Genomic DNA, 23,888 nt, shown 5'->3' with positions numbered 1-23,888 from the left:
TCAAGTGGGTCAAGGAACTACCAGCAGTTGAATGCAGAAAATAAATGTAGGATAAATTTAATTCCTTCATTGATGCAAAAGCACTGACTGAAAATAACACCCCTTCTACTTTCCAATGTAAGTGAAAAGCAAGGAGTTTAAAACATTAAAAAAAAAAAAAAACAAAAACAAACCTTACATGTGGTTAGAATGAAAAGTTTTAAGTAAAATCTCACAGCAGGTTTTCTGTAATATTGTAATGGTAATATTTCATGATTCCAGTACTTCATTTGTAGAGGAATAATGCACTGCTGTTCACAAAACCAGAAGTATAATCCTAAAAAAACCAAAAAATCAAATAGCAACCTATTTTGCTCTTTAAAAAGCAAATGCAAGGCAACTTCTTCACAAAGAATAAATTCCTTTAAGCAGGCAAAAAACATTCATGCGTCATTAGGATCTACATTACCAGTAAGTGAAACAGCAGCTTTCCGCTGCTGAATGGATCCCACCCAGAGAGAATGCACAAAGCTGTATTTGAACACAAGGACTCTCATGATTAGTTCAGTTACACCTCAGGCGGTGGAGGGGGGGTGGAAATTAAGTTTAACACTGGGATTTTGCTCCTGTTCTGATTCAAGTCATTCACTCCTTATTAACTCCTGTTAAAATTCTCACGCCCACAAGCACATGACACACTCCACAGAATCTCTTAATCGAAGGGAAAGAATGGCTATTTTACTTCGTACAGAAATAAAACAGAAACAAGTGAATCTGAGAGTTACATCTATTTATTACAGGAACAAAATTTCTGAGTATAAAGCACCAAAATGACAGACGACAAAGAAATACAGGCAATCAACGCAGCAGGTTTCCAAGGTATCAGTGCCAAAGGCTCGGTGACTCAGGGCAGCACGAAGCTAGAAAAGAGAACTTCAGCTTCAGTTGTTAGTGTGGCACTAAATGCATATAAACAGACTCTAATACAATTAGCTTGTTAAAACTGCATATGATTTAATACAGAAGTCAATTAAGGTTTTACATTATGATTTTCCCATACTACTGAGCCTACTAATACTAGTATTTTGGCTAGACGCTTCTGTAGTCACATTTTTCCTGAGGTGCTCTCTCATCTTCATTTCTCTTCTTTTTAATTCTATTTTGTAAGAGCAAACGATAAATACAGCACAGGAAGGAGAGAGGACTACTAAGGGGGAAGGTCGGCATTGTTATTTAAGTGTGAATTAATCTTTGGTGTGAGCAGAATTATCAGCCTGTCGCTGGAACAAGTCCAGAATAGAGTTTCTAAGATGACTAGAAGAGATAAGATCTGAGCTTACTTAGCCTAGAAAAATACATGGTAAGGGGTGAACCTGGCACACAGGCAAAAGGAAACACCAAATGGCGGAACTCTGAGATTAAAATGATACAAAATTTTGTTTCTAGCTACAGGGGAATTCACATTCTTTCCCAACACCAAATAGGAACCTGATCCAGTTGAACGATTTTTCTCCCTCAAACCCAAGTTCATTCTGAGATTAACATCTCCACAGTCACATGAACACTAGTGACAACACAAGAGGTGGCAGTTCTTCCACTTTCATGCATCGTGCTTTTGAGGAGGAGAGGGGGGAACCAAAACCCAAACACCACAAAAAAACAAGCGGACCCGTTCCAGACATATTATCCAGTATGTTCTTCTCAGTCCTGAGAAACAAGAAAAAGAAGGAGAACATGTCCTACTGCTCTTTTGCACCCACTTATTCTAAACAGTAGAGGTCTGATGAAACCATAATGTTCAGACAGCCGACCAGAGGCCCCTGGCACGCTGCGGCTCTGAACGGCGCCAGGCTCATTACCAGCAAGCTTTCACAACAGCGGCTGTCGTCTTCAGCACCGCACCATGGAAACCTTCAGCCAAACTGAAGTATATGAGGCTTCAGGTACAGGACTGAGTTAAATTTATATTTGACCACTATCAAGTTATGCCCACTTCAAAATTTAACTGGTTTTATCAGAGAGATACTGTCATTCATTATGTTACATTCTTCTTCTGCAAACACAGAATTGAAACCTACGCCCCAAACCCAGTGTCAGACAACACAGAGGGTGAGTCTGTAATGTTTCTCCAAGCCCAGGGGGTAACTAGATTCAAAAACTACTACAAATCCCAAATGAAACCAAAACTATTATTTTTACTGGACAAAACGTTTGCCTTCTAAAAGCAAACTTCTACATAAAGGTATCCAGATAATATCATACAGAAAAGTCAATTCTCTCCTATTCACAGCTCAGCCATTAATTTGCAACAGTCACCCCAAACACACCACTGACACACTGTAGCAGAAGGACCCAAGACAGTAACTTCTGTTCACATCTCCCTCTCACTGTAACATTCATTTTATTTCATTAATTCAAGTTGTACTCATTTAATGGGTGTTGTACACTTGACAAACTGGAATGCATCAGAGCAGTGATCCACTTCTAAAAAGCTGTTTTTACTTAGGTGTTCATTAAGTGTTACAGCAGCATCAGATTAAATCTTCACCAACAGAACTCTAACCCAGACAGAAATCCAATCCAGCACTGCTAGGAGGAGCCGCATCAGATTTTTCAGGTGTTATTAAAAATCATTAGACTTCCAACCACATAGATATAAAGGAAAACTCATAACTACATGTCAGGTTAACATTTTTCCTATCTTTAACAGAATTGTTTTGAAAAGTTCAGACTGACACTTTTGTATGAATCCTGAAGTCCGCTGAAACAAGTCTCTAATTTTTACATGAACTTAAAATACGTTCCCTAAGGATGAGGGAGTTAATAGCTCAATACTTTTAGGAATAATAAAGAACCACGGGGCTTGATAGGGACGTCCATGCACCAGAAGGCTCAGAATGACTTAATATATGCCTGGCATCTAGGAGCTACTATAAAACAAACACTATGTGGTTTTGAAGACATGCTCCTGATGCCATAGTAAAGGACTCTGCTTTCCAGGAAATTTTACATGCTGGAAGCCTAACTGCTGATCCTTCAGCATCTATTTCGATTCACATTTTCATGTAACATATGTAATAAATAAAAAAATACAAATTAAAGTGAGTGACCAGAATTAAGCATTTCAAATAAACAAAGTAGCCTTTTCAACTCAGCAACAGTCTCATGCTATCATGATGCACACAAGTAAAAGCCAACGGTATTTGTGGAGAGGAGCAATCTCTCCTTAGACCAGTTAATCTACAACTGGAGAGACACATGCTTTTCAATACATAAACACGAGAGGTATTGAAATCCTCAAGGGGTACGTAAACCACCTACGTACCAGTTAGCTTAAAAAACGCCTCTCATCACAAACACATTTACCACCATATCAACAATATTAGAAAATTGGTAAAGTAAAATTTGAAAATCTTGAGTTTTCCTGCTTGAGGGAAAAAAAAGTGTAGAGCTGAAGACACTCAAAATGTATTAAGAAAATTAAAAGGGAATGTCACCGTTCTCCAAGCAGCACCCAGAAACTGATACAGGGGGAAAACACCCCTTAGCTGCAAAGGCAATTCTTCAGCAATCAATATTGCTGAAATTTGGAATGTCAAAACACATTAACATATTTGCATAAGACTTTTGTTGTAGACATTCAAGCTAGGCAGCCATCTTTCAAGTAGTATTCTGTACAACCAAGGGTGTAAGACAACTCGTATAAAAGGGAAGTCTAGCTGTCTACAAAGTTATTTCAGTTAAACACATTTAATTAATCTAACTTTCAGAACTTTCTCGAGGTATTTCCCCATACATATACAAAGTATATGGGAATGCCTTAAAACCATTACATACAACCTACGTCTTCTTCCCCAAATCCTATATTGTACCTGTAACATTTTTTGTGTTTTCTGAATCCAGAAAACCGTTTAACACTGATAAAGAACAATTTTCTACTAATCAACCTATCTCACTCAAAAACCTACTTTTTTTTCCAGAATGCAAACACTCGGCATCTTATAAACATTACAAATGTATTTCTTACGTCCCCCATATCCACTCCTTCCTTTTTAATTTGGCACCTCCACTCGGTTTTATCCCTGTTCCGGACTGCCATGTCTCAAAGCCACCTACAAAAATACCAGAGATAAATCCTCCCAATATCCTTCAGTAATCCTCCAAGTTACTTTCAGTAACAGACCAGTCTGAAAATACCAGAGTCCCCTGGGAAGTCAAGAGATTACATGCTGTTGTGCTACATTTGTATTTCTGCTGATATTTATTGCTCGGGAACAAAATGCCTTTCTGGAAAAGGTTATGTAGTGAACATCCAGATGTTTAACCTCCCTAAAAATAACAGAGTTCACCCTTGGAACGCTCTTTTCATCCCAGAGCACTCTACAGGCAAAAGCACATCAGAACTAGAAGAAGGTAAACTCAACTCCAACAAAAGTTAAACTCAGAAAAACGTAGTAGCAAGATGACAAAGCTGACTCAAACAATTTAGCAATTTTGTTGATTGTTACGTCACATTGCCCTGATTCTTGTAACTAAAAACAATATGCTATTTTCAGTCCATAACATTAAAATGCTATTTCACTTTCACAGCATTATTCAGATTTAAATGTACAGTGATGAACAAAGTAAATCCGATAATTTTAAAATATTGCTTAATCATCCTTCATATTTTATTTGAAAACTAGTTTTGCATAAGTAGTAAAGCACAGTAAGGATGTAGCTACTATAAACTTCAAGCTGTTTTTAAAACACCATTTCATTACTGCTTGGTGTTTGGGGGAACTTTTTAAGTTAAGCTTTTATGCACAAGCAACTGCATCTTGTATTTTTTAAAATACAAAAGGAGAAAATTATCTTAATCAACGTGTAAGTGATTAACTTTCATTACCCATGCATAAAGTTGCAAAGCAAATGCTACAATCAGAGACAGAAAAGTAAATTAAATACATTTCATTCACAGGCATCAATTCCAAAAGTTTACAGAAATAAAGACACAGAAATCAGAAGAAGAAATGTGCTGCTGCTTCTGGATGTTCAAAAAGTAATTTTGATATTTGAAATTTATAAGTAACATCTAGTTGGAACAAATTCATGCTCCGTGTGTTAAATTATTACCAAAAAAAACCAAAAAAAACCACCAAAAAAACCAAAACAGATCTGCTCAAATTCATCCCAAGCTAGGGGAAAAAACCCAACAACCCACAACACTGGGAATTGTGATTTCAGTCTACATACAAGCACTAATACCTACTACCAGCCATTTAACTGTCACTTTTGCATAGCTGCTAGTGTGTGCAAATATCAAATGCCTCTGGATGAGAAACAGGAAGGAGCTTTGGCATTTATCTCTGTTAAACATTACTCTTCCCCAGATTCCACCAGTGAAGATCCAAGTGACGCTTGAGACATACATCAGAGATCCCAGATGGTCCGGGCTTTCGTCGCGCCCAGCAAACGAGGGCTCGCACAACGCTGCTCCAGTGAGGGACTAAAGCCTGGCCAAAGGAGCTTCCCCAAGCGCAGGCACAAGCCACAGCTCCAGTCCCGTGCCACTATGTCTGGCAAGAAGCACACACACACACGCAAAGACCTTCCCTGTAGGCTGCTCTCTCTGCCACTCTGGAAACGAGCACAGGCTCATGACAAGGCATAAGCTGCCCTAACACTCCACAGGGAGCAAAGCGCAGGATCAAGCAGTTTAAAATCACAACAGCACAAAGTTTCATGTGTTTTTCCTGCCTGCTTTGTTTCCTATACTTTAATTTCAAGAGAGTTCTAAATCAAAGTAGCTGAAATGCAACAAAAAGCAAATAATCATCTAAAAACAACAAAGTTGGGCGACATCTTTATGTGAGATAGTGACAAAAAAAAGTGATAGATGTGATTTCTGGATGAAAAATGAAGAGAGCTTTTCTTTATTCAGGGTTTCACACTGGTTTGTCCAAACGTTTTCCTCTAATCTCTCCAGCAACTACTGTAACAGTACAACTCTTGGGAAAGCACAATTTCAACCCCAAACCAATTCTAAAGATACTAAACACATACAGAGCCACGCTTACGGCACACATCTTCTGGCAAGGGCTCACATTTTTTTGTGGGATTACAGGGGATGCTTAGGAGATTGTGCTCGTGCCAGTCAGAGCGAAGTGTTCAGACAGCAATTAGTACTTGCTGACACCTCAGCAGCTGAACGGGAACGCTTCCCATTTTTTCAGCTGCCAGGCTCTCCACAAATCTGTTCGAGATGTTCAGTCAAACAGATACAGAGGTTATTCAAGTCCTCCTACCTAGGGGATCTGAAGCACTTCATTTACGAGACCAAGCTCCCTACACAGTCAATGGAGAGAGGTATGCTTCTGCCAAGGGTTTGCAATTCTCCTCTGCTCTCTCCCTTCAGTTCAGGTACTTACGCAGTCCTAAATTTGGAGTTCAAAATTAAGATGATGTGAATAATCAACCATAATGTCTGAAGGACTTACAAGTAAGAATCCAATAATCTACATAAACTTTGTTTAATAGTTCTGTGCCTTCCTAAAGTTTCATTCTTTCTCTGATGAATAACATTGAGAAGAAACACGGATTGACACTATTATGATTCTGGAAAACTACGTACAAAACACATATACGACCCAAAACAGTTTTCTCTTCTTTTAGCTCATGATGAAGCCAGTGTTCATTCTTTTCTCTTTCAACAGCTCTCCCTTCCTATGTTCACCTAAGCAACTCCGTGGGAAACTGCAGACATTACCAAATACTAGGAACTCAGTGGAAGGCAAATGCTGGATTTGACCAGGAATGTGATGACAAAGAGTTTGCTCTAGGCTTCTTTCATGTCTTAGAAAGCCAATCTGCTTATCAATTCCTTTTAGGGGGAGAATGACATGGATTCCAGAAATGTAATCATCTATATGAAATCTTGTTTCACAAAACAGAAAGTACGAGCCACAGTGTCCGCTCTCTTGGGAATGAGGTAGAATTCATATCTACTCACATAGGTTCTTGACAAAGGAAAACAAATATCTTTTATTAAGAAGAAGAAATACTAGAAAATACTAGAAAAGCACTTTTTCTTTTAACATTAGGCACCTTATCTCCTGCAGCAGGTGTGCAACGGGCAGCACCACCCAGTTACAGACATCGTGCAGCATGAACTACCACAATGGAGACATCTTTCACTCTGTCATTGGCAATGTTGATGATTTTTTGCCTTTTTATATTAAAGAAGAATTACTAATAACTTTTTCTGAAGACAGGAAAGAGGATACAAATTATCCACCACTATTCAGACAAGACAGAATTGAAATTGTATTAGTTCTAAGAGGAGGAAAAAAAAAAAGGGGCAGAAGTAGTATGTCTCGCTTGGGATATGCGGTCACAGCGTACCACAGAACTATCATTAGTTTTGGAGTCTCCAGTATTAGATGTGGACAACAAAGACACTACCATCAGTTTTCTTCAGTGTTGGTATTTCCCAGATGTTTAACACCTATCTCAATTAGGCCTCCTAATTTTCCTTTGAACTCCAGCCAACACTAAAATAATCTTCTGGATTTATTACCTACTCCCCAGACTCTGCAATGGCTTCCCATTCATTACATAATCACAAAGATGGTTCCTTTTGCTTTCCGAGACCCGCGTGAGAAACTATGCTACGCATGAAACTGCCAGTCATCAGTTATTTAGGGAAATCACAGCCTTCCCAGTGTCAGGCCCTCAGTACCAACAGAAGGGTCTCTCGGAATATGTTTATCTCTGGTGGAATACAAATCTAGTTCGGGGCACAATGCAACCTACCAGATGATTCTCCCAACCACATCCCTCCATAGGCGCCTGACAAAATGAGGCTCTTCAAAGTCTATGGCTCTTCCCTTCTACCTTCACTGGACAGCTACCACGCATCAGCAGGTTATGTATTTTCATCTGTAAATGGTGAGCTACCTTAGCAGTAACTAGTCTATAAATTATAAGACAGATAAATGGTGAGTATACGTAGGCTGTATTCTTTCCCTCCCCGCCTTTCTGTGCAATTCTAACAGCGTCTTAATTAGCAGCATGAATTATCTGCCATGGTAATAGGAAAATAATCAAAGCACAGAATTATGATTTCCCTGGAAGTTCAAACAGAAGACACTGGCTAGAGAGACATCACCTGAGACATTATCAGCAAAAGACAAACAAAAATAAAAGCATCTCTACCACGTCTAGGCCCAGACTACTGCACAAGTGAAAAATTCCTTTACAAAACGCAATACAGCTATATGAATGCTCTGATCCTCCTCATGGTGAGCCATCCGAAATGTAAACTAGTGAGCCTGGACACCTCCTAGCACACCCGTGCCAGTCACCTAACCTAATGTTCAGACAACTGTCACGGGCAAGTTGTATGAGAACAGTGCTGTCTGTAGCATTCGATCAGACTTCCGATGCCACAGCATTAGGCCATTCAGTAGAAATTATTTTCTTTCAAGAAACGATACAATTATGAATTCCTAAAACAAACAAACAAAAAACAAAACAGTTCAAGTGAATGCCCGAAAGTATAGAAGCTCTTCCTAGAAAGTTTGTGTATACAGGTTATTTAATCTAAAATAAACTTCAGTGTTTCCCCAGTCGATCGCTCCTTCTCCAGTGAGTCAGGAATAGTTGAGCGACACTACAAAAGACAGCTCAAGTTTCTGGCACTTTAAACAGAGGATGTTCTAGAACAGCAGAAATATTTCTTTTTATAATTAGCAAATAAACCAAACAATCTAAGTGTCAGAATAAAAAAATCAGCCAAAAAAAGCATCACAGAATTGCCCAGAGCTAACTGTCCATACAGACAAGTTTAATGACCAGTTTTCTTTTTAAGAAGCCCTTTACAGTTAACACTGTATATTTTTTTGCTAATAATAATAATCTGTAACGCTGCTTGTATTTTCTAAGACACAAGCATTTTACAGTAATGAGTTCAAGAAGTGATATAACAGAAATATTTTCAACTCCAGCATACGCAACGCAAAGCTGCTATTTAGACAAAATGCTGGACTAATGGTTACAACCCAAATTGAACAGAAGACCCGGATTCAGGAGCACAGACCCGCTCCTAATTCCCATTTGGACCACAGGGATGGAATATGTCTTAATGTGAAAACTACACTTGGTACAGAACAACGGCTCGCTAATAAGCAAAGGAGGCAACTCATTACCTTGCTATTAAACTCTGCTGGGATCACGGACTTCCAAGTCTCTCTTAACGTCATGAAAACAACAACACGGATCTTAAATCTGACCAACACAGTTACATAAAGGGTTTCTCAGCTGTTCTCTTCAGGTTTCTACTTAAGAGAGCTTTTGTAACTTTCCAGCGGGGACTGCACAGCTTGGCTAGGCAGCAAGGATGTTTTGTAGCTGATCTAAATCAGAGCAACACCTTAAGAGGAATTAGGAACCACAGCACGAATCGCACGGCAGCAGAAACCCAACACGTCCCTCCAACCTCACCCAGCACGCCTTCACGTTCACGGGGTCTTTCCTCTGAGGGAGAGGGGAACCCAACACAGGTCAGGCACTTCCCTAATTGTAAAATCAAAAGCAAGTTCTGGTACATCTGTACTATAACAAACAGATTTGAAAACATTACTTCTGTGATGAAAATTGCAAATGGTACTACAGAGTTGTGCATGATTTCTGTTACCTTTTGGCTTCATGTTCCCCACTTCCCTTGTATCAGAAATGGGGGGGTGGCATAGCTTTAAGTTTAGTAACACAAGACTTAAAAAGAAGAAAAAAAAAGCAAAAAAAAGCGCTTAGTTACAAACAGCCTAAAAACTTAACTGAGAAGGCTCCCCCATCACCAAGAAAACATCAACTTAGCACTGACCTCTAAAAAATACTTCAACATATTATATACCCAAGACACTTCTAGTTACAAACATCTATTACCCAAAGCAACCTCTGTTTCCAAAATGAGAGCTCTATGAATTTCTATTAGTTGGGAATTTTGCAGAATCACTGTCCTCAGGTCTCCACAACCTTAAGAAAATCTGAATACTTGCTTGATTTTACAGTGCTGAATAGCTGGCATGGAAAAAATGAGGGACATCATTCCCCTGATAAGGCACCACACTTTCTAAGAATCATGCATTCACATCATTCCCATAACTATTTTTAAATTATTTCATTTGTTCCTCTCTCTTGCACAAATTGACAGTAAAGAATTCATAAGCTGGAGAAATGGAGGATAAGCTGGATCTCGTCAGATGATCAGGGGCATTATTCAGTGTCTGGAGGGGTCAGGAGATTCTGTTATCTCACTTCAACAAACAGGTCTAAATTTCGAAAGACTATGGCACTGCAGCCTTTCCAAATCAGTCACAGAGATCCTATTAATAAATTGCCATGGAGTTCTGGAATCCTGTTCATTCAAAGCTATCCGTTTCCTACGCAGTACCAAGACACAGGGTATTCAACAGCAAGTTTCCTAGTAGCACAGAAAAGTTCCATTACAAAAAACTTCCCAGCGTTAAACTATAAAAAGTAAATTCAAGGCTACTATTAGTAACAGCGATAACAAATTTTCACACTTTACCATAATGAAAGGAAACTACACTCGCATTTTCCAGAGCTGAAGCAGTAAGCTATTCAACAGTTATTGCTGAGTTCCAGACAACTGAGTCTGTAACATAAGAAAACATCGCCTGTCTTCTAGTAATGCAATTCAGCCTTGTCCCAGGCACTGTCAGTCATACAAGTCCAGAAATTGGATTTTTCTGAATAAGGTTGCTCAAGATAAACACTCTATACGACTAAGAGTTGAACTTCACCTTCCTCTTCTTGGTCCTCTTACAGCCACATTGCCCGAGCATCAGACATCAGCTGAAGATCCAGGACTAAACTCACCCAACATCCAACCCAGCCGAGGCGCATCATCCTGGCCATATTTGTCAACCTTCAATCATATGCAGAATATTATGGTTGTCATGGTGCCAGCAAGCAGTTAAAAAAGGGCAATGACAAAAGAAAACCTATTACTTATGTGGCAGAAAGAGAGGACTCTCAGGATACGCAGGGAAATTCCCGTACATCTATCAGCCTGCAATATCCTGCAAGAGAAACCCCAGCACACAGGGCAGAGCCCCGCAGCAACACTGCTGTGCTGAGCCTGTCCTTTAGCACGTTCAGGCACGTGCAGATATTGCAGAGCCACAGCGGTTAGATGCCTGCCAAGGTGTCTCACATGTGTGAACTGAAACAACTGCTCGGTTTGCTACACCAAAAGCTAAGCAGGCCGCCCTCAGCTGAAAAGCACAAAGAATCCAGCACTACAGACAGGACAAGCTGCATGGCCCCCGAGGACCTGATAAATGACTCCACCTTGACAGTCTTCTTGTAAAGCACTGTAAGACAAATGTGCAATCATTTTGACAGCTTTGCTCGGACAGGAGACAACACATTGAGCAAAAAGAATACTTAAATAATTAAGACAATAAATCTTAACAAATCTGTAACATGACTTCTAGGATGCAGAGAGGCAGGTAACAGACTAAACTAACACACTAAACCAAAAAAGTTCAGGCCAAAGTAAGTATCTCCATCTGAAGCAACACAGAGCAGAACACAGAATAAGTACAGCAAGTTTCCTAACAAGCACTGAAAGAAATTCCACTACTCAATGCCATAACTGACCGCATCCAGAAGCCAAAACCAGAAGACGAAGTTGATCCTCTTCTATGTATAGCGTTTCACTCAAGACACATACTTGATACTGGAGAGTCCATCTTGAGTGGCCTAACTCACACTCAAACTGTGCATACTCCTGCTGAACAACTGTGCCTTGTGGCCAGCTCCGTCCTTTATAACTGGGCTCTGACTCCAGCCCTGCTCCTCCTCCTGCACGGGCACCCCAAGGTTGTCATCAAAGCATCACTCCAGAAGACCAAGCTGCCCCAGACCACTACCAAGTCTGTGCCCAGTTCTGGACTTCGTAGCTGTCAGCACATCTAGATCCACCACTACAGGTGTTCTTCCACTAACCTCGTTCTAACTATCCGGAATATAATGCTCACTGGAGTCAAGGCCTAACAAAACAGGTGTTTATTCACATTCATAAGGTTTCTTTCTGTAAGTGGTAGAGCTGAGCATGCCGAGCAGAAGTCCGATAGCAGAATGTGCTGCAAACCACACCTCTTTTATAAGTCACTGCCTCCTCATAAAGGAAATGCAACAACTGAAGCTCCACAGTGGTTCAGAGACTGAGAAAGTGCAAGAATACTTCTACTAGAACAGTACAACTGCTTTATCTGTGAGATACAGGTGTTTTGGCAATGAGTGCCACAGAAAAGCTTCACATGTATATACGCAGCCACTACTGGGAAGAATTAATTAAATCAAATCCTAGAATAGGTCCCAGGAAGATACACTAGCAGAGACCCCAGGGTCTCTATCTTTTCCAACACCTAGGTATCATCACTTCGTAGTTTACATAGGTTTGAAAATGCAGCTGGCCAAACTGATCGAAGAACACTCACCTAAGACCTAATGTACAAAGGCACTGTGAGGTCCTCTCAGGTATGGAGGATACTGATCTGAATGCTGCATTGCTTCCTAGACAAAACACATCTTTCCACTCCAATATAAAAAATATTTTCTCTTATTTCGAGGTTTAACTTCCACAGCAATTCCCATACTTTAGTTAGAAATGTGCAGAACATCTTGATTCTCTCTAATAGTCCTTTAAAGACATCAAAATGTAGTAGGCTCTCTAATCAGAAAAAAGGTTGTTTGGTTTTATCACAAAAGTCAGAAAAGTGGATGTTATCTCATCTATATTGACCCTACTGTTGACTTCAAAAAACCAAAACAAAACCACACCTCATACCTCTGACACTTAGGCCAGTATTTTGTTGATTATGTGCTTGGAAATCCAAACTCTTTTTAACAATGTATTCAGAAGCCAGATCAAAAAATAAAACTAACTGTTTAATCAAAGCATTTATCAATCAGGCTCTACAATCAACCAGCCAACACCAAAGTCAAATTGATCAATACAACCTTGTCACACAGAAAGAGCCGCTCTCAGTGTTACTGATGAGTTGATTTACCCACACGGCACAGGATTATGATACATACTTCATCATGACATGGCTGGGTAGAATTGGAACACTGTTTTCATAAAAATTCTATAGAAGAACGAGTTACCACCGTCAGCACCAAACTATGAATCTTCAGTGACAATACTGAGAGTACAGTCCTGTGTGAATCAAAGCTATTAAGTAGCCAGTCTGTCCAGCCAAAGTTAAGCAGCTTTTATCGTGCCAGGCCTCCATCAAGACAAAATAATGCTGTCAGACGATCGCTGGTGAGATTCTGAAGCGAATGTGACTACTCACAACTGCACAAAATGAAGAGGGGGGATTCAGTTGCCATGAAAATATAAAATACAGCCCATCAAGACAGGCACTCTGTTTTAGCTACCTCCAATTAAGAGAGAGGCAAACTCAAAAAAAAGGTCTGGACAGTAACAAAGGTGGCCGCTGTACGGATGAACAGCTGCATACATGCGAGAAGTTCTCCTGTGACAGACCGGCCAGGGCCTGATCCCTGCCTTCCAACCTGCCTGCAGGAGAAACAAGGTACACTGACACACTTCAGTGTCAGGCTTAAGGTAGCTGGTTCAGCTCCAGGTGCAAAAAACAGGCAGCAGAAGAACAGATGGAGGCCGCTTTCAACAAATTTTAGCCCAAATATCTAAAAACTTTTGTTTGTGACAACAAGAAGTAGGAACATTCTTTAGAGAGGGTGCTTTGGGATTCTTATGAAACTTCTTCCAGTAAAGCACCCCACAGAGAAGTATTTCTGGTTTATGGCGGACTTTTTTCATCTTTTGATTTAGCTTTAAGGTAGCTCTTTTTTATGTTCCACCTGTAAAGATGTAAAAAAAAAAAAATGAGAAAGATAACTAGCTGGAAAACTAACATTGGGGTTCTTGTAGAGCACCTAAGTATGATAAAGAGGTTCTTTCTGTTCTGTACCATCTGTAACGGCTTACAGCTGCATCTGCTTCAGAAGCAGTCAAGATAGCAAAAAATTTAAAATTAAAAAAAGTCCATCTCTTAACTATTTAGCTTTCAAGTTTCCTTTTTTAAGAGACAAAAAAAAAAAGCTCTTGAAACTATTTTCAACATAAAGCTTAATTAGATTCTACTCTACATCTTCAAAACCCTGCAGAGATCATAATACTCCCCACGAGAGCTTTTAGTCCTTTGTGACAACTTCTCAGAGCAGCTATTCACGGGAAGGTATAGGATCAGCCACCTCAAAAAAAGAGTTCACGGAGCTTTCCTCCAGCAAACAGACCATCAATCTGAACTTCTAAGAAGACCCAGCACAACCTTGTGCCACCAAACCTAGAAAGCAAGACCCAGACGTACCTCATCAGTCTGCAATCCAGCCTACAGAAACCCACATAATCCAGCTCTGTTTGCCTCCTACAGTTTCACCAACCTCACCTTTAGCTAACAGTCACCTGGAAAATGGACTTCCCATTGACTTAATAAGTCAAAGTCATGCTACACCTATTTTATCTCGCCAAGTGGGTCTGACACAGATGATGGTGAGATAAATCACAACTGTAGCCTTGAAAGTGGTAGATTTATACTAGTAAAAACAGTCCTTTGTATAACAACATACCATTGCGCTTTGGTCTCCTATGTCCAACGTATCTGTACCAACAGCTGGTCGATGCCAATTACAATGATTATTCAGAATTCACTGTTGAATTTCTACCCACTACTAGAGTTTCCAAATAAATTTAAATGAAGTTTTGAACTGGAGCTAACTACCAAACAGAAGAAGGGACGGCAGACTGCTAAGTGCCACGGACACCAGAACTACCAGCGCAGCAGAGTGCACCACAACCCAGCTGCTGTGCCCACCTCCGTCCTGCTAATGGCAGTACCACAGAGCTCAGACATTCTGTAATGCTCGCTCTTGCCAAAACTACACTATCTTGAGAGGAGTAAGCTGAACTTCTTAAGCCAAGTAACTGCTGACATGAAGATAAACCCTGAGGATATACACTTGCTTAACTGGTGCGGAGAACCCCCTGCAAAACTATCCGTGCATCACTGCTGTAGAGACGGTGCACCCAATTGACACGCTGAGGTTTTTCGCACCACCTGAAACTAGGCTGCACCGTGAACCCATCTGTACAGCGCCTTTGCTGCTCTAGCATGAAGCTGCTATTTGTGGTACAACTGAGATGAGAAAACGGTGTAAGCAGCGGGTTCCTGAACTTCTGTGATTCAGTGGAACGCTGTCAACTCTCAACACTTCTACTGATCTCTGTAAACTTCTGCCAAACTTTTAAAGCTATTTAAAATTATGTAATTTACTAGAAGTTATCTTCTGGATAGTTATCCAATGAACGAAAGGACTTTTAAAGTTATATCTGTCCAAAACCAGAGTCCGTAGGAACTAAGAAGTAAATTTGGGCTTTCAAGACAGAAAGCGGCAAGCAGAAAAGCACTGACGGGGTAGAACTAATCGATAACACCAGAGGACTGGAGGGCACTCGGCATTAAAGGCCAGTAGTTCACATTGCACAGCATATTTCTTTCTTTTCCTTTAGCAGCTGGACTGAAGAATAATCTAGATTCAAGTCTATTCCGGCAGGTAAGTTTGCCAGCTCACATCTAAAGTGAGAGACTCTGCGTGTGGACAGAGGGTGGAACCCCCCGGGTCTCCTCCTGCTTCCCCGCACCACCTCTGTCGTGGAGACGCCTGCAGAAACGTGGCTAAGGCATACAAACGGAAGAGAGTAATTTCACAGTCTTCAGCTACATACCCACGCTGCATGGGAAAATACTTTCTTGGGTCAAAAGCCTATGAACTAGCTACAGGACGTAAAGGAAGAACATCCAAACCCGACAGACACAGAAGAAAATACTGTTTTCAGAAGGAAGGACAGAAGAAATGAGTCAAACACCATCATTTTTCTTTCCAATTCCACTGATTAGGGAAAACACTACCATGTATAAACTGTAAGATGTATCCCTCCAACTTCTACATGGGCAACTTCAGTAATCAGGGAGGCATCTTCAGTACAAGACTGTGCAACAGAGAATAATTTTCTTAGTGAGTTCTCCCCTACTTCAGGACACTGCCTGCGATGATTTTAAAGAACCTCTGTTCTGACATCCTGCAAAAAAAGTCACTCCATCCTTAAACCCTGTCCACACAGGAGAAGTATAAGGATAGTCTCATCTAATATAGTTGTTATTTTGAATACTTGTTGTTGCAAGATATTAAAAGTGTTCTGGCTTAATTGGTTAGTTACCAGTTGCAGAGTATCTTTCCAAAAGTCAGCCGAACATTCTTACTTCCTGACACCCCTGTCTATACCATGCCACTTCGTGTGACGTACAGATACGGAGGCTATCCAAGGGAATCTGGGACCCGAGGCTTAGACCTGGCCCTAAAAACAAACACTCAACAGAATCTAATAATGAAGATGACAGCATAACAGCTACTCAATTAATCAGCTCCAGGATAATGTCATCAGGGTGGTTCTGGTGGACACAGATACACTCAATGTATCATGAGAGCCGAGTTTCTGTAAGGATGGCCCATGAGTGGAGAGCCCTGGGCCGGCAGATGAAAGTATTTCAAGCACCGACACCACTTGTAAACGATGATCTTTTCTCCTACATCTATGCTACCATCCTTGGCAGAATTAAAGAGGGAGAAAGGGGATCAGGAAGTGTTGCAATGACACATGTGCTCCATTAATCTTATTAAATCATCACCTTTCAAAGTCAGTTTGATTGCCTGGATCCAGTTCCAACTAGCACACTAGCTTGTGTTTCACTCAACCCACATAACTGGCTAAATCATTTCAAGTTTTAATCTTAATCAGCTACAGTAAAGCAATATAGCACCAAAAAGAAAATGTGTACAATGATTTTTTCCTACAAATTTCAGCCTCAATTCTTCCTGGAAACTTTACTCAGATGTCACCAGAATTAAATTAGACTGTTTCACTAAATGGCTTATGTCAATTATTTGCTTTCAGAGTATATTATACTGCTTAGAGTCATCATAAAATACCAAAGGGTAATAAAGATGGTGGCACTTAGGCCAGAGATGTTGATACATCACATTACCGAAATAATGAAATAAAATAGCTGAGATACTAAAAAAGACCAGAATCCAGTCTGCTCTTCCTCCAAATTTTAGGAAATAGAAGTCACTGCATTTTAAAAAGCATGACGTGTATTTCAAAGTACTTCTTGTAGGAAGGTTTTACAAGTACACATTTTTTGGCATTGTGTTTCAGTGACACACACTTATTGACAGAGGTGTCAGCACCTGAATCTAGTATTTAAAACTGTGGTATACACCAAAACATATCTAATCTCAGAAGAACTTAGTATCCTCAACTAATGCGGCCTGTGTGGTGGTCTCCACACAATTCCTCAAATTCCAACAGCATCAGGTTGCTTAACTCACCAAAATCCAAAAGCACACAATATAAGCAATTACTTTACTGGATCACACCCTTCAACAGAAGACAGGGATGCTCTCAGGTTCATCAAACCTGACACAAAACACAAGAAAAGGTAGTGACAACGGTAGATCCACATACCTAACAACTCACTCGCCTGTGACATGGGAAATCACCTTCAGGTTTTCTTCTGTTCGTGGCAATTCACACTTTCATCTCTAGACAAGCATCCTCAACTACTCCCCAGACTACAGCCCCTTCAGTCTTCCAAACTGCATTTTTATCAAGGCAGAAAGTGGAACCCCGGTCCCCACCAATCCCAAATTAGTATTTTGATCATTAAGGCAGAAAGGCATGCCAGCTTCCCAGTCCAGCAAACGTTTACAGTATTCCATATGAAGTGAAACAGATTTAAAAGGACACACAAAGCTCAGCCTCTGAATACCACACAGTCTGGTGACGAGAGCACTCCCCTGGAAGGTGAGAGATGCAAGGTCAGAAACCCTGGGGGGTGGCACTGATCCCCGATATCCAGGACAAATTCTCTAACCACTGGGTAAAAAGCAAGGAACCATTAAAGTCTGCTGCCACAATATCCTGAAGAGGACCAGGGCAGAACTGACAGAAATCTTCATTAAAATAGGCACTGCACACCAGCACCAAGAAAACATTGATTTATGTTCTTCACTTTTAAATTTTTCTTAAAGAATTATTACTATATTAGTAAATACAGCCTTTGCATTGAAGCAGGAAATCTTTTTTCCCTTTGCTAATCAGAGTCATTCTACATACAGATGTACATTCAAGTAACTGTAAACTTCAACTAATCCCACGCTCTTCACCTTATTTGTCTTTCCATCCAGCGCTGCAGACAGAGTCCCTGCCTACATGACATACAGTCTGAGAGAGCAAAAGCTAGAGGGAGGGTAACAAACAAGCAAAGTCAGCTGGGGACTGAAAGACAAACACATTAACTGTAAACCTGGTATTCTCAAATTTACTGAGGTTTAAGTCACTGTTCTGGTGCCAGATACTCACACACACATTCATACAACAACATTCTTGACCTCATGAGGCTTCTAACAATCGTAAAACGGAACATGGCCGGTAATTTCAGATCCTGAAAAGTGTAAGATTAAAGACCAAACTCCATGTTTGTACACCAACCTTTCACAAAAGATTTTAGACAGTACGCACAACAGAATTTTATCTATATGCTCTGCAATCTGCTGCCTAAAAAGTGCAATACTCTGAAAATTCAGGTGAATGATTTGTTTTGTTTCCATTATAAACTGCCTCCCATCCTAAAAACACCTTAATTAGTCAGTTAAGACCTCTCAACCTCAGCTGAGCAAAGCAAGTAAAAAATCTTGAAAGCAAAAAATTATTTGACTAGTACCTGACAAGTCCTGTCACCAAGCTGTAGCTTCTCTTACTCCCTGCCCTCCCACGTACACATCTAATCCAGCCCGCTGAGACTTAAAAGCGCCACCTCAGTCTTCCGCCAGGGACTGTATTTTAATTCACAGCAGTGGCATGTTAAATGCTTAAATGCAACAGAAGCAAATTCTCAGACCTCTGAATCTAGGAAGACTTTTAACACCAACCGATTTGAATTCTCTCAGAAGCAAAGACAGCACTGTACATTTACACTTCTTCCAGAACCCAGCAGCTTTATTGCTTACTCCGACACATCGTAAGACTTCATTTCCACACCCTTTGCATTACGTGGAGAAGTTTCTAAATATACCACCATTTCACTCATCAAACATTTGATGGCTAATACAAGAATCATTCCACTGATTAGAATGTTTAAGAGCGAGTTCAGTTGTTTTTAAGACTAGTGACTCAATACAGTGGCTTCTTTTTTTGTTCTTCGCTTACCCTCCCAGTCTGTCTCCTAATCATCACCCTGACAGGACATGCACGCGCTGCAACCCGCGCCACTCTCACACAACGCTCTGGGAAAGGAAAAATTAAAAATATACTCAGTTTTGGTGCAGAGCTCTCCTTCTCTATTCATATATGAAGGAAGCTGTGAAAATCTTTTGTGCATTCAAGAGACAAAAAAAAGGAACAAAGCAATCTCTATTGCCAGCCTGGGCAACAGCAGAAAGGCAGGGGGTGTTACGTCAGGCCTTGAAAAACACTAAACACCTACTAACTGACGATAAACAAGATACGCACGCTGCTGTGCCCTCTAAATAGGATCCAGCGCAAAAATCTCACCGCAAGGTGCTGGAAATTAAGGAAAGACCAAGTATTTCACGAAGTCATGATCTAGGTCCTGCTGCTTCCATATTCATCCGCTGTCATACTTCCAACAGCTTGGTGCCTGAAGATAAAATCCTCGGCATTTACTAACCTCTTATTCACACACGCACACCTTGGTGATAGGCAAACAGCTCTTCCCATATTTATTCCCTCCTCTGTTGTAGCAGGAACTTTTGTCACTGCCCAGACCCATTTCCTTGCTGCAGTACAGACAGGAAGCACAGGGAAAACGGATATTCCACAACCTCTTTCCTCTTCCAATCCATTCCACTCGCAGGAAATTAATTTCAGCTCTCATTTAATCTAGAAAATCACGAGCAACCTTGCGATGCAGCAGTCACGTTCCTCTGTGGCTTGCAGCCTGGAGTAACAGCAGTCTAACACACAGCTCTCGTAGCTTATTTCTATTATTGGAGGTACTTGACAAAGTTAGTTTTCCTACTCGCTATTCTCTACTTGCTACCGACGAGCATTTCATTCAAACAGCCTTTTTTAAAAAAAGTGTATATGCTTTGAAAAAGCATTTCCACCCGGCACTTCTCCCACATTTCACATTGAAATTCATTTTTCCAGGAGGACAGCATTCAGTTTCACCAGCAAAATTCTCAGTAGATCCTCCTTTCAGGGATAACACACCTGTATCTGAAATACCGAGTCAGCAACACTATTTAAGACACTTAAAAAGAGCTAAATAAAAGTACAGATGATTAGAGGTGTGGGCATTGCTGAAGAAAAACAGCAGAAGAGGTTGTTGGAAGAAATAACTCACAAGAATAGTGACAAAAGACAACTTATGTATTCAAAATTATGAAAGTAATGAGGGAAAAGTGTAAGTACCTCCTTCTTATCATATCTTGGTAAAAGAAATTGCAATCAATTCAATTTGGTAATTAAAGGAAAAATATAAACCCACCTTAAAAACTCAGATTTATATTTATATTTTTACATGTATTTCTAACACATCAGAGACAATTTAAAAAAAAAAATCCAACCCCAAATAAACCTTTATCATATCTTCTGAAGCTACAGTGAGTGCATGTTGACAGTTACGCACAAAAAGAGCCTTGCACTCCTGGACAAAAGGGAAGCACTACAGGGGCCAGGAACAAATTTACATCTACACAAAGATAGGTAAGTGAAAGGATTTTTCTTAATGTCGAATCACGTATTTTCAGATGTCAAATAAGGTCTCTGCACAGCAGCTAGACGCTACACCGAGGAACAGGGAAAGCACTCATTCTGAGAAAGCAGCCTTTGCAACGCAGAACAAGGATCGGGTCCAGCAGACAGACAGGATGCGACCTGCCGACTTCCAAGCTGTACAACTGCACTGATTACGGGACACAGTTCCGAACGACAGTTCTCTACAGAAGGACCAGTTTCCTCAGCTGACATGTGCAGTTTTCCTAAAAGCACTACACAATCTTATGCTGAGCTGCATTACCATAACGAAAAGTAAACAAACCCAAGATTGTTGCTAGAAGTATAACTAATTAAACATGCATCCAGAGAAGAGTCCCAAGTCTGAAATCAGATATTTGCTCTGCTCTTTCCACAGCTCCCAGACAACGCTGATCACAGGTCAATACGCGAAGTGACAGAAACCTCAAAAACACAAGGACACGTTAGTGAATACAGACACAAAATTACAGTGTTTTGAGGCGTAAGCCTTGTTCTGTTACAATCTCTGAACGGTAAGAGAGAACTATCGTTCTTGTGATCCACCTAGCAAGCAGTGAAAAACAACTTAAATCCCAACTTCATTCCCCTAAATCATGCAACCTAAAGAAAAGCCAATCCTCCTCCCAGCCTCAGTTCAAAACGTTCCCTTTAGAATACTACAATGGCAAAGACGCTCCTTCGAAAGAGCAAGGGAGCGACAGATCAAAATAATGCACAACTGACATTTTGTTTCATTTAGTTTTTTAAAGAAAGCTGACAAATCCCCGAGCAGTTTACGAATTTGTAATTTCATTCTGCAGTTAGAACACAGACAACAGTTCACTAGACACATCTAATTGAACTACATTAAACTGCCTAAATCTGTACCAGCGTTCACTTACTTAACAACATGTAGTTAATCCTTTAAGTCAAAAAAGTTGTCTTTTTGCTGTGGTTTTAAAGCCAAGCATATCACTGCCTGAACTGAGCTCGCGAAGCAAAATAAGAACATCTAAAAAGCAAACGACCAATGGGTACATCGGTTCTCAACAGAGAAGTGACAAACGACGGGAGAAGGGCCTGCCAAAGTCTCAACATGTGGCAGAACAGAAATCCCCACTGGGTTCCAAGTTTTGAAAAAGCGATGACAAAGATTTCCAGAACCATTCATAATAGGAATATTCCTTGCATATTCAACCCCTTCTCCACATTCAGCACACACCAAGGTCAAAAGTTGAGATTTAACTCCTTTTTTAATAAGGATATCGTGACTTTTCAAAAAATCTAAGAAACAACTCTGGATGAGATCACTGAAATAGATTTAAAACACAGTAAGAGTATCACATTTAAATTGCTGCAGTGGTCAGGGCCACAGAGCTGATTCACAGGTAAATTTTTTGAGATATTTTGGTTGTGATCCATGAATTATGAGAATTATGTGATATGAAATCAAACCCTGTCTCTCTGATCCACTGCCAGCTAGGCCCGAGACGGTGTCAGGACACAGAAAAAAATGCCCTCTACTTTCATTTGCTATACTTGATGTCTTCCCACAGGAACTGGTCTCTTCCTCCTCGTTGTGTTTCCTGTGCACAGCACCAGCCTGTTGTCACCAGGTGAACACACAGACACCAGCCCCGGCCTCGCCGGCCGGCCCACCCTGACCCAAATCTCCCCTCAGGCAGGGAGATCGCCCGCAGCCTCGCAGCCCCGCGAGCATCGTCCCCGCCACGCCGAGCACCGGCTCCAGCCACGCCGAGACCCGCTCCCCCCCGGAGACCCCGGGGACCGGAGGGTGACAGCCTCACCGGCGCTCACAGGGGCCCTCGTCCTCCCTCCCGGGGGGGACCCCGCCCGGCGCAGCCCCCCAGCCCCTCAATCGCCCCGCCTCCCTCCTCCCTTCCCCCGACCCCTCCTGCTCAGCCCGCCGGCAGCTCCCTCCTCCATGCTCCGGCCCGCCCCGCAGCCCGCACCGGGCTCCCCGCACACCCCCACACCGGGGCCGCCCCCCCGCCGGGGACCCGCTCGGCCCCGGGCCGGCCGGAAGGAGGCCGGGCCGGAACAACCCCCGCGGCCGGCCCGGGGCCGCTCCCCCCCGCGCGCCCCGCTCCCCGCAGCGCCGGCGCCCGGCCCTGTGGCTCACCAGGAGTAGGTCTGCTCCGCCATGGCTGCGGCTGGGCGGCCGGCCGGCTGGGCTGTGCGGGGCGGCCAGGCCCCGAGCTCCTCCTCCGCCTCCTCCTCCTCCGCCTCGCAGGCTCCGGGACTCAGTGGCGGCCCCGCTGCGGCTCCTGGCCCAACATGGCGGCGGCTGTGAGGAGGGAGGGGAGCGCAAGGGGGGTCCCCGCCCGGGCGGGGAGGGCGATGGTGGCGGCGGGGAGGGCGGAGGCTCAGCAGCCGCGACGCAGGGCCGCGCTGGGGCGCCGGCTGGGCCTCATGGCCGGCGAGGCGGCGGCGGCGGCGGCGGCGGCGAGGGGCGGGGCGGGGGCGGGGAGGCGGCGGGCACCGGGCGGCCAGGCCAGGCCGCGCCGCGTCCCCGCGCTCGCGCACGGCGGGGGCGGGGCCGGGCGGCGCGCGGGGTCACGTGCCCACAACACCCTCACGTGCCACCGCCCGCCGGCCGCGCGCAGGCGCCCTGGGCCACGGGGGAGACGGCCGGGTGATGGTTGTCGGGCCCGGCCGCGCCGCTTCTGCTCGGGCTCAGCCCCGCGGGCGGGCGGGCTGCGGCGTGCGGCGGAGGGAGCGGGCGGCAGCGGCGGGGCCTTCCCCTCCGGGAAAGCCGAGAGCGAGCTGCGGGCGGGTGGCGGCTGCGCTGCGGGGGACCGCCGCTGAGCTGGGAGAGCGGCCAGGAGCGACTGGCCGTGACTCCGCGGGACCCCCCCGCAGCGCGGGTGCGGTTTGCTTCTGAGGGGGTTTGGGCGGTAAATGCAAAGCTCTGGTAAGATAATTCGTAAATTCGAGCGTTTAATTTAAATTCTAAGGGCTTTCTGGA

General features: G+C 42.6%; 1 protein-coding gene across 1 annotated transcript in view; it reads right to left on the bottom strand.

Annotated features, from left to right (window-relative positions):
- The window catches only part of SPPL3 (signal peptide peptidase like 3), a 60,721-nt gene extending 37,375 nt beyond the window's left edge, over nucleotides 1-23,346 (bottom strand). Inside the window, exon 1 of the mRNA XM_075434793.1 lies at nucleotides 23,043-23,346. Within this exon, the coding sequence (XP_075290908.1) occupies nucleotides 23,043-23,065 (23 nt within the window). The 5' untranslated portion in view covers nucleotides 23,066-23,346. The remainder of the gene's footprint in view (nucleotides 1-23,042) is intronic.
- Nucleotides 23,347-23,888: the final 542 nt, after the last annotated feature.

This window comes from Opisthocomus hoazin, chromosome 13, assembly GCF_030867145.1.
Source record: "Opisthocomus hoazin isolate bOpiHoa1 chromosome 13, bOpiHoa1.hap1, whole genome shotgun sequence".
NCBI classification, from domain to species: domain Eukaryota; kingdom Metazoa; phylum Chordata; class Aves; order Opisthocomiformes; family Opisthocomidae; genus Opisthocomus; species Opisthocomus hoazin.
Note: the sequence above shows the minus strand (reverse complement) of the source record. Positions and strands in the feature narration are given on the sequence as shown.